At 37.8% G+C, this 10,419-nt stretch overlaps 1 protein-coding gene across 1 annotated transcript in view; it reads left to right on the forward strand.

Annotated features, from left to right (window-relative positions):
- Window positions 1-8,897, forward strand: part of tep1 (telomerase-associated protein 1) — a 27,113-nt gene extending 18,216 nt beyond the window's left edge. The window contains exons 34-53 of the mRNA XM_035670361.1: window positions 57-165; window positions 417-572; window positions 818-1,030; window positions 1,521-1,577; window positions 1,695-1,830; window positions 2,437-2,685; window positions 2,839-2,993; window positions 3,247-3,354; window positions 3,482-3,586; window positions 3,807-3,936; window positions 4,050-4,135; window positions 4,310-4,436; window positions 5,172-5,302; window positions 5,391-5,512; window positions 5,827-5,970; window positions 6,700-6,799; window positions 7,066-7,180; window positions 7,334-7,416; window positions 7,966-8,070; window positions 8,346-8,897. Of these exons, the coding sequence (XP_035526254.1) occupies window positions 57-165; window positions 417-572; window positions 818-1,030; window positions 1,521-1,577; window positions 1,695-1,830; window positions 2,437-2,685; window positions 2,839-2,993; window positions 3,247-3,354; window positions 3,482-3,586; window positions 3,807-3,936; window positions 4,050-4,135; window positions 4,310-4,436; window positions 5,172-5,302; window positions 5,391-5,512; window positions 5,827-5,970; window positions 6,700-6,799; window positions 7,066-7,180; window positions 7,334-7,416; window positions 7,966-8,070; window positions 8,346-8,465 (2,551 nt within the window). The 3' untranslated portion in view covers window positions 8,466-8,897. The remainder of the gene's footprint in view (window positions 1-56; window positions 166-416; window positions 573-817; window positions 1,031-1,520; window positions 1,578-1,694; window positions 1,831-2,436; window positions 2,686-2,838; window positions 2,994-3,246; window positions 3,355-3,481; window positions 3,587-3,806; window positions 3,937-4,049; window positions 4,136-4,309; window positions 4,437-5,171; window positions 5,303-5,390; window positions 5,513-5,826; window positions 5,971-6,699; window positions 6,800-7,065; window positions 7,181-7,333; window positions 7,417-7,965; window positions 8,071-8,345) is intronic.
- Window positions 8,898-10,419: the final 1,522 nt, after the last annotated feature.

Raw genomic sequence — 10,419 nt, forward strand, 5'->3', positions numbered from 1 at the left:
AAAAAAAATACCTCACAAAGCGCAGGCTAATAATGTTTGCATTAAATAACTTGTGCTCTATGCAGGACTGCTCTTATTGAAGCCCACACTAATGTGATAACAGCAAGTGACATCAGTGTGGACAGGAAGCACATTGCCACTGTGTCTCTGGACTTCATGCTGAAAGTTAGTCATAACCAAAACACATAAACCTATTTGTTTGCTTTAGTTTATTTCTGGTGTTTGTATTTCTGCACTTTTTGTTCCATTTATTATTTATTAGTTATTTAGTTTATGTGTATGCCAGAATAGACTAAAAACCACTTTGTTGTAGTTAATGAGGAATTTAAATATCTAATAGAATTTACCGCTACCAAATTATGCTGTTCACTGTTATTACATTTTATATCACCTAATTCATGTTGTTCTGCTGTAAGGTGTGGTCCTCTGCTAAAGGTCATGAGGTAGCGGCCCTGCCCAGCACCAGCCCTTTGAACTGTGTTGCCTTTGACCCCGAGGATCACCTGCTGGCTGCTGGTTGTTGGAATGGGAATGTGATTGTGTGGAACTGGCTCCAGAATAAAACTGTAATGGTGAGTTATCATGAGGAGAGGCCAAATAAATGGGTGGTCGTATAGTGAGTTAAAGTAAGCCTAATGTTCGCTCTTTCAAATTAAAAGTAATTATTATGAAACTGTAAAAAGAGGGGGCTGAAGAGCCAATCCATAATGTGCATGCCTTACATGTATTATTCTTCCAGAAGTAGCCTGCTTTTGTGATATTTTTCCATCACTTGAGATGAAACTAAGCGCTGTTTCTCTTGTGTCTGTTCTCTCAGTCCCTGTCTGGTCACCAGCGGTCAGTGCGCAGTCTCTCCTTCTCTTCCTCCTCCTCCATGCTCTGCTCTGGCTCTATGTCTGGCGAGGTCAGGGTGTGGTCAGTGCCCACCTCCACCTGCGTGGGATGTTTCCAGGCTCACTCCGGGGCCACAGAGGCCCTCACCTTCCTGGATGAAGGAAGCATGCTGCTGAGTGCTGGCTCCGACCACACGGTACTGTACACACTGAACCACGATCAGAGACATTAAATTTGAGACTGCAGGCCAGAGCGCCTGGATTATAATAATAAAATTACTAAATGTACTGGTTTTTTTACTGTTTAACCCCAAATATACAAACATATGATGATTTGTTGCTTAGAAAAAAGCTAAAACATTTTACACATTTGTAAGACTGGGATATGTGTTCTAGTAGATACACAAATGCAAACTTTTCCATGTGTTTGTTTCCTGAAAACATATAAAAGAAACATATCAGTCATTTTGTCAGTTCATCAGTTATCAATTATAATTCACAAAAATGTATAAGACAGACAGATTCGTTTGGTTTTCTAACACTAAAATTTTCTTTGGGAAAACAAAACCCTTGCAATCCTTTACACCATTGCTCCTGCACCTGTTTCCTCTTAAGAGCACATTGTCACTTATTTTTAAATGAATAGCCTCCTTTTTCTCTGTGTCTTCTTGTCCTCGTGTAAAACAGCTCCAGCTCTGGTCAGGAGGACTTGGACGTTCGGTCATTGCATTAAAAAGTGATGAAGTAAGCTTCTTATTTTTCTTGTGTCCAAGTGTTTTCAGCCATCTTTAATGTCATAGCCTGTATAATTATATCTGACAGACTTTTATATGTATGACATCGTCACTTTTGGTCTTTTAGTACGATCTGGCGCCTCCTGTGAAGAAACGGAAGTCTGTGATGTCTGAGCCTGCTGCTCTGTGTGTGGCTGTTAATGGAGACTATGCTGCTGTTGGATACCATGGCGATGGCATCAAACTCTTCAGTCTTGATTCAGGTGTGTTTATGTGAATGTGAATCACAATCCGATAGAACAAATACAGATATGCAGGAGATGCTTGACAGGAAAACAAGAAGGAAGGAATGGGTTCAATTTTTAAGCTCCTATCATTCAACCTTTTAATTTCTCAGTTTACTGTTACACAGTTTAATTATTCTGCAACATAAAAAATTCGGATCAAAACTTTACAGACAGAAACTTTAAAGAAACAGACATAGCTTTTTTCTCTTTTTTTATTACTTTAATTTCTTTCTCTTATATTTTGCCTGTGTTTTCTTTGCTTTGTCTTTTATTGTGAAGTACTTTAAGACATCTGCTCTGAGCTTTATTAATTAAAAACATACATACTTCCTTGCCCAAAGAGTTTCAGTTAATGCTCCTAAAAATAAGACTAATAACACAGGCAATATGTTAGGGATATAAAACATGGACATACATAAATTACCTACTCTATATATTGTAGTATATATGTTATGTCACCTCCTCTTATTTGTTTCCTAACTCTCCTATCTCCCTGAGTGAATATTGCACACAGTGAAAATCACATGCTTTTAAAAAAAAAAAATCACAAACTGACCATAACTTTCTTTATTGTAATCGTAGCTGAGAAGATTTGGGCCTCCAAGGACCGTGACGTGTCTGTACTGTGCCTGCTGTGGGTCGTTCTGAACGCAGAGCAGACTGAACCCGAGCTGCTGGTGTCTGCAGGAAGTGACAAACTTCTGCGGGTCTGGAAGGGTAAAGACGGAGAGGAGGGGATGCAGGGAGGCCTAAAAACGGTGGGAATGTTTGGTGTGCAAGGAGTCATCCTGGCATTAGCGCAAAACTCTACATACCTGGCCACAGCTTCAGGTAAGGGTTACTTACTCGTCCTTAGACTTCAGAAAGAAATGCTATAATGGTTTCCAATATATTTCTCAGATAGAAGGTTATTTTGCCAGTCTCCTCTTCTTTAAACATCACACTTTGTGCTAATGACTGTTTTATTATTTCCCATTGACTTAGATGACTTCACCATTGTCCTGTGGTTGTTGAGTGAGCTGGCCATGAGTGACCCCTTGCTTGAGCCTCATGCAATTTTGAGGGGCCACGGTGGGGGAGTCACCTGTCTGGCTTTCAGCCCTGATGGTGGACAGCTGCTGTCCGGTGGAAAAGATAAGGTACGATTTGTTTGTTCTACAGTGTTGTGACAATATCAGGATTTTGCTTTTGATACCAATACTGACTGTATTAATACTAATAATGTGAGCGTCCTGCTGTAAAGTGTTTATGATTAGTTTGAAGGATGTAGTTAGCTGTTGAACTGTTTTGTGTTACACAGGGAGGTATTTCTGTTATTTCGCCCACCCTTATTGATATCTGAGTGTAGGATTGGTCAGTATAACGCAGTACTGACAGGCGTCTTTGTTTCAGGCCATGATGGTGTGGGATGTGAGTGTTTCTCCTGCTGTTCTCTCCAAGTCGCTCCCTCACTCTCACAGAGACTGGATCACCGGCTGTGTTTGGACTCCAGACTGTGTGGTAAATCTTTATTACATTTTGTGTCGTAAGAGAAATGTAACTAACCTGAGGTACAGAGGTACTACCTGACATCATATTACTGTGCTGTCTTATGTGGGTCTTCATCAAGCTTCCTTTTCGGTTCCAGATTAGTTCTTCAAATGATGGGAGGCTGTGTTTATGGGATCTGCAGGCGGGCCAACAACTCAAAGAAATCTCCTGGAGGAGTCCTCTTACATCCATCTGCTGTCTGGTGAGCAAATTAAACATCTATCTATAAGAGAAAATACAGTATGTGTTGTTTCCTCCTCTCCTAAAAAACCTTTAGGCTTTTAATTGATGTATGGTGGAGTAAATGAGCTCCATATTTTGTGTATAGTGTTGAGACAGCAGGTCTGAGCTGGCTATATAATATATACTTAATCCTCATTATTAGGTTTTCTGTGTTAACTTGTTGGTATTTCTTTGTGCAGGGACAGTATGTGATCGCCGGCTGTGCAGAGGGAGCGCTACATGTTTGGACCTGGGAAACAAACACAGAAATCTGCCACATTGCTGCACACAAGCAGCGTATCCACCACTGCTATCTCCTACCAAATACAGGTGAGTTCCCGAGGGCACGCATCCCTGTTTGTTTCATATTGGACAATATAATGAGTGACCAAGCCTTAGTTTAATATTAATAGTTATTTTTTAATTCCCGCAATGTTTTTAAGACGTAAACAAAGAAGTCAACGCAGCAGAAATGACTGTTTTCACCGCGTCTGATGATGGCACAGTGCAGCTCTGGAAACCACTACAGGTCTGTCAGTCAAAATAAAATCAAAAGGGTTTTTTCCCATTTTAATCAAATATTTCTCACATTAATGTTTGTTTTAGTGTCAAATTTGGTTAAAATCTAGATCAGAGCAAAGATGACTCCCTAATAAGAGTGTTTTTGTTGAACCTTTCTCACATTCTGTGTGTTTACGTACAGGTGGAGCACTTCAGCACCTTCCAGGGTCACAGCGGGGCGATACACGGAGTCGTGCGCAAAGAAGGACTCCCAGAATTCCTCACTGTTTCTGAAGACTGCTCATTGCGGTGCTGGACATGGACAACAAGTAATACTTTATATTCTGCCTTCATACAATACAATGTTATGTGTGTATCTTTTCTATGAAAAACTTTTTATATTAAGCCCTGTTTATTGTCTTCGGGTATTCCAATCAGGCTGCTTTCAGACACAACCTTCTCTAATAAGGCAACCTATATGTTGCTAGAGAAATGTAATTCAGAGCAAAAACGTCTGTGAGCACTCTCTGCTGCTCATGCTCATTGCTTTAGGGCTTCAGTTGAGTCGGGCGAGTGAATCAACATTGCTATTAACTCAGGTCTTCTCTCATCTGGTGGCTGGACTGTAATAAGACACAGTTTAGAGAGAGAAAACAGGGACAAAAATCCCCATACTCAGTGGAAATCACTCCCTTGGTTACACTACATATGTTGTTTTCTGTATATTTTAAGTTAATGCACCAATTGCAAACATTCTGTCTACACACTGTATTTTATAAAGCTTCTGAGATATTAATATGTGGTGGGACAAAATAGTTCACACTGATTGAGCTTCCTTCACTTTCACTGTGTACATTATGCTATTATGCTATGCCTCAGTGTCTCTTTTTTTATAACCAGATAAAAGGTTTATTCAAAATAATGCTCATTCATCCAATAATAAAGTCAGAATATTCCAGCTCATCCACATAATGAAACCATCCTCTTCTGTATATATCACTACTGCTGCTACCTAGTTAATATTTTACTGTATTCCAGTTTACCTGTGTGTCCTGTCTTTTCAGAGTGTCCTCCCACACTGAGAGGCTCAGTCTCCGCTCTGTGCTTCTCTCCGAGAGATGATTTGGTTCTTTCTGGTTATGAGTCCGGCTTGCTGGAAATATGGCAGCACAACACTGTGGTTGGTCACAAGCAGGTGAAGACATGTACAAGAAAAGGGATGTATGCTGAACACATAATGTATATGTTTGTGTAATCACATGTTGTGTCTGTTTGTGTGTCAGACTTCAGACAGCGCCATCACAGCGATCTGCTCCATGCCCGATAACCAGTTTGCTGTCAGCTACATGAAACCTGTTGTTGATGTGTGGAAGCTGGTGTGGAATCAACAACACAGCACCGCAAGGTAAACAAGCAGGACCTCCCTTATTCTCCATTTTTATCTTATTTTATATTTGGTTTGAACAAATTCTCATTAACAATAAAGACCTGGCGGGGAAACATAACAAAAACACAACATAACAAAACAATAATTAACATTTTTTATCTATACTAGCATTCATTTGCAGTTAGAAGATGAATGTGATGGGGAGAAATGCCGAATATTATATCTTTCTCTCTGTTCTGAGTGACGTTTCTATGGAAACAAATACGTTACGACGTGTTTGTCTGTATACACTAACCAGTCCTGCTGTGTCCTGCGTTTCCTTTTGCTTTCAGCCTGGTGAAAGTAAACACTTACAAAGTGACAGAGACAGTGGTCCGCCTCAACTACTGCACAGTGCTCATCGGTGTGTCAAAAAATGAAACAATATTTGGCGTCACAGCCAGTGAGGACGACAGGTGGTCGCAAACGACCAATAGGTAACACTACATACTGTACTTTATGTCCCAAAAGGTGTACCAGTTGTTTTAATGAATCATTGTTGATCAAGGCTGATTATTAGGAAATCTCACTTCTTCTTGAATTGCTTGAAATGTTCATAATTTTTAAAGGTTCAGTGTATCACATTTATGAGGATCTATTGGCAGGAATTGAATATAATATTCGTAGGTATGTTTTTATTAGTGCATAATCACCTGTAATTAAGACTTGTTGTGTTTTTGTTACCTTAGAAATAGTCGTTTATCAGCAACTACATCATAAAGATACCAATAAATCGTACATGCTGGTCCTTTTGAATCAATTTTAGTTTTGACCTTGTTGAATTGAGACAGAGGAATAATGAATCATTATAATAATTATTTATTAATCAAAGCAAACCCATTTATGGTGGAAATGGTCAACAAGTTATCACTGATGAGATTTGTTTAGTATTTTTGATATTTTAAATGAATATCGGTCTTTTAATGCACAGTAATTTAACTGAACTTCATAGGAGTCTGTAGGAAGTTGTATCCTGGGTCAAAAGGCTTATTTAAAGTATTACGTATGTACAGCACCACACCTCGTAAATACATTGATTTGTTTTTAATATTTAAGTTTTCATTTATCCAGCTTCTGTTGACAGACAGCTCAGTTGTAGATACTGTGCTGTTGGGTTTTTTCTTATACACTGAAGGGTGTATTTTTATATTTTGTCTTTATTGCAGTTGGCACGAAAGTGTCCGTATTTTGGGGTTGATCCACAACGACGAGAAAAGCATTTGGCTGGTGGGCGAATCCAAGGGAGAAGTTCACATTGGCTTCTTTGTGAGTTTTTGATCACTAATAATCAAAAAACACTGAAAAATATTTGTTGTAGCTCTCGGACTAGTTCATGAAAAACACAATATATTATTGTCAATGAAATAATAACATTAACAATATTAATAATAGAATTATCATTTCAGTTTAGATGTTAATTCTGTAATTATCTAAACAGTCCCTACATTTCAGTTACAAATCAAGTCAAACCTAAAATGTAATACACCACTTACTTTTAATAAATACTGATGCCTTGTCTTCTTCTCCCACAGTTTGCCATGGGTCCCAAAAGTAAATTCCATTCGGCTTTCAGCTCGATGGAACTAGAGGTCGAGGATGAGGAGGAGAAGAAGGGGAGCATGATATCAGCTATAACCATGAACATAGGTACTAAAATCTACAAGTAGGCTAGTACTGTTTTATACCGCGGCTGTTACAATTACCATTCTTACTTCAAGTATAGCTACTGTGACTAATGCTACTACTTTTTATTTGTTTTGTTCATTGCGTGATTATCCAGTGTGTTTTACCTTCTTTCAGATTTTGTGGTGTGCGGAGACGTGAAGGGCAACATGTGGTTCATCCAGCCTCCTAAGACTTCCACGTGGAGAAACAGAAAACCTGTAAGAGCTGAGACACTCGGAAACAGAACATGAGAGATTATTGTATATTTCTGTATTCAGCATAAAAAAACACAGTATTTGCTTAAATTAGAAAACGATTGATGGAGATTAGCTAGCTAGTTAGCTTGTGTTTTTCTAACATTAGGTAACTTAAGATACAACTGTTTATGTCACTTTAATTTTTTAAATGCTGCACTATTATTGGAGCACAGAGCAAAAAGGGGCGGGACGTAAGAAGGTGACAACCAACCAGCAGTGCAAAACCCAAAGCGATTTAACTTGAACAATGAAAAACAACAGAGAGAAGCAATAAGTCTTCACATTTGAGAAGGTGGAACCATCAAATGTTTTGACAGTTTTGCTCAGTAAATCATTAATTGATAATCAGAATTGTGGCTTAATGATCTCAGCTGTAAACGTGCCCTAAATTTAAGTCTTAGGTGACTTTAAGAATAAAAGCCTGTAAAGGAAATAAAAGCAAACATCAGTAATAGTTGTCCTTTAAGCCTTTACTTTATGTTGTTTTTGATGATGATGTCTTATCCCCAGGCCCACAGTGACAGGATCAGTGTGCTGAGACTCACTGAGCGCACCATCATCTCCGCCTCCTATGACAGGACAGTGAAGCTGTGGGACAGAAACACCAAGAAGCAGGTACGTCAAAGTCTTAAAAATATCAATACCACCCTCATATCTGTACGTTGAATATGAAGCCACAGCCAGCCGACGGTTAGCTTAGCACAAAGACTCAAAACATTTAGCCTGGCTCAGTCAAAAATTAACAAAAGTTTGGCACATAACCTCTCCGTTAAACTGTGTATGGATGTTTTAACACTTTGGATTTTTGTGGATTCAACAGATGAGATACAATGTGTTAATTAGTGAACTTTAGAAGTGCTCTCTCTCTGTCTCTCTCTCTCTCCCTTTAGGTGGGGATGTTTGTATGCGGAGGACCTGTTGTGCATTTGGAGGTGAACCCTGAAAAGCCCACTGAATTGGTTTGTGGTGACCGACAGGGAAAGATCTACTTCCTCTCCTGGAAAGAATAATCCACAAAATATTACACGTCAGAATTTAAGAAGAAAAAAACCTATATCACTGTAATGTTTCAGTGACGGTGAATCAGCAAGAAATGTATTAAAAAAAGGTGAAATATATTTACACCACACACAGTGATAAGTATGTATGTAATCACTGTAATGCAACGTTTACATGTGCCTTTAATTTAGATGGCAAAAAACCTGCAAATGTAACAAACAAGTAGGTAAAAATAAGCTAAATATTATCAGTTATAGTTTTGTATGAGCTGAGTTATTTCTTTTATTTGGAAATAGGAATGTGGGATATGATACACTTGAAGTTAAATATGAATGTAAGAACCACGAATGATTCATAAGATGTTCATAAGGGCACTTTGTTGTTTGGTTTAATTAATCTTTGAATGATTTTCCCAATAAATATTGTACTTTCTTCACTTTTTACTGACTGGGCTGAAACAGGATTTACATTTAATTGATATTATTTATTTTATATTCCTGGGACAGCTTTGTTGTTGCCAGATCTGTGTGACTGATATATGATTAGTAGACTAAAACAAGATCAAACAGTTAGTTTTGATTGTTATTTGACACAGAGACCCTGTTTAACAGTGAGACATCAATGGCAGACATGTAAATACAGCTTATCAGTTAAGTTGCTGGACACTGATTTTGAATTATTTCACCATAATAATAGAAATGTGAATCTAGACTGCCGGTTAGCTCAGTCAGTAGAGCTGGCAACCCATGTGCGAAGGCAGAGTCTTTGCTGCGGCGACCCAGGGTTCGAATCAGATCTGCGGCCCTTTGCTGCTTGTCATCCCTCTCTCTGCCCCCCTTTCCTGTCTATCTTTGGCTGTCACTATCAAAAATAAAGGCAATAAAAAGGCCAAAAAAAAACTTTAAAAAAAAAGAAATGTGAATCTAAAGTTAAAAACAAATGAAAATAATACGTTCTTGAATCCAAGCAGTGCTAAAATGGACATGAGGTGATAATATATTGTTATTTCTTTGTGGGAATTAATCTTGTAATTTAAGGACAGAAATTATTTATATTATTTTCTAAGATCATTATTTGTAAACTATCTAAAGATGCCATGTAGGGGTGCCCTGGTAGATTGTGTTAACAGCATGTATTTCAAGCTGTCCCTCTCGCATAAAAGAAAAACAAAAGTAAAAAGTACAATAAGTTAGATATTTCCTCAAAAGACTCAAGTGAAGTACAAGTTTATTTTTAAGCACAGTACTTTAGTAAATGTACATTATGTTACATTCACCATATAATCAGTGTGTAGTGGAATACAGCAGTGGTTTCGCAACCTTTTTTCTATCATTTAGTAAACTGACTAAGTGACATATTTGTAGTGTAAGAAAATTTAAAACAGGTGTACATGTTTTACATTTTCTTACAGGCCTAAAACTCTGCATTTTGTTCACTTCTGTGAAGAAAACTAAATATAAAGTGAAGTGATTGAAATACATGATAATGGTCTAAAATACATAATACAGACAGATAATTGTATAAAAGGTCCCTAAACAGGAAATAATCTGCTCAACATTAATCCAAATCTCTCATTTTACACAAACTTCCTGCTGCTACTGAGTTCACTGTTTGGGTTCAGTGTACAGTTATATAATATGAAAAATATCCATAAAATATGTCACTTAGTCAGTTTATACAATGATAGAAAAGGGATCCGTTGAGGAAAAAGGAATTTAGTTCACTTCTGTGAGGAACACTAAATGTAAAATACATTAAATTGTCTAATAGAACAATGGTCAAGCATCAAGGACAAGAAAACATTACATTTGTCAAGAAAATTGCCTATTAAGTCCTTATGATTGTTCGAAATAATCACAAATACACAATACAGACAGAGAATTGTGTAAAAAGTTCCTTTCAACAGGAAATAATCTGCTCGTTTTACACAAACCTCTTGCAAAAAGGTTGGGAACCACTCTTCTA

The sequence above is a fragment of the Morone saxatilis genome, unplaced genomic scaffold, assembly GCF_004916995.1.
Source record: "Morone saxatilis isolate NCDOM2014 unplaced genomic scaffold, NCSU_SB_2.0 Contig23, whole genome shotgun sequence".
NCBI classification, from domain to species: Eukaryota; Metazoa; Chordata; class Actinopteri; family Moronidae; genus Morone; species Morone saxatilis.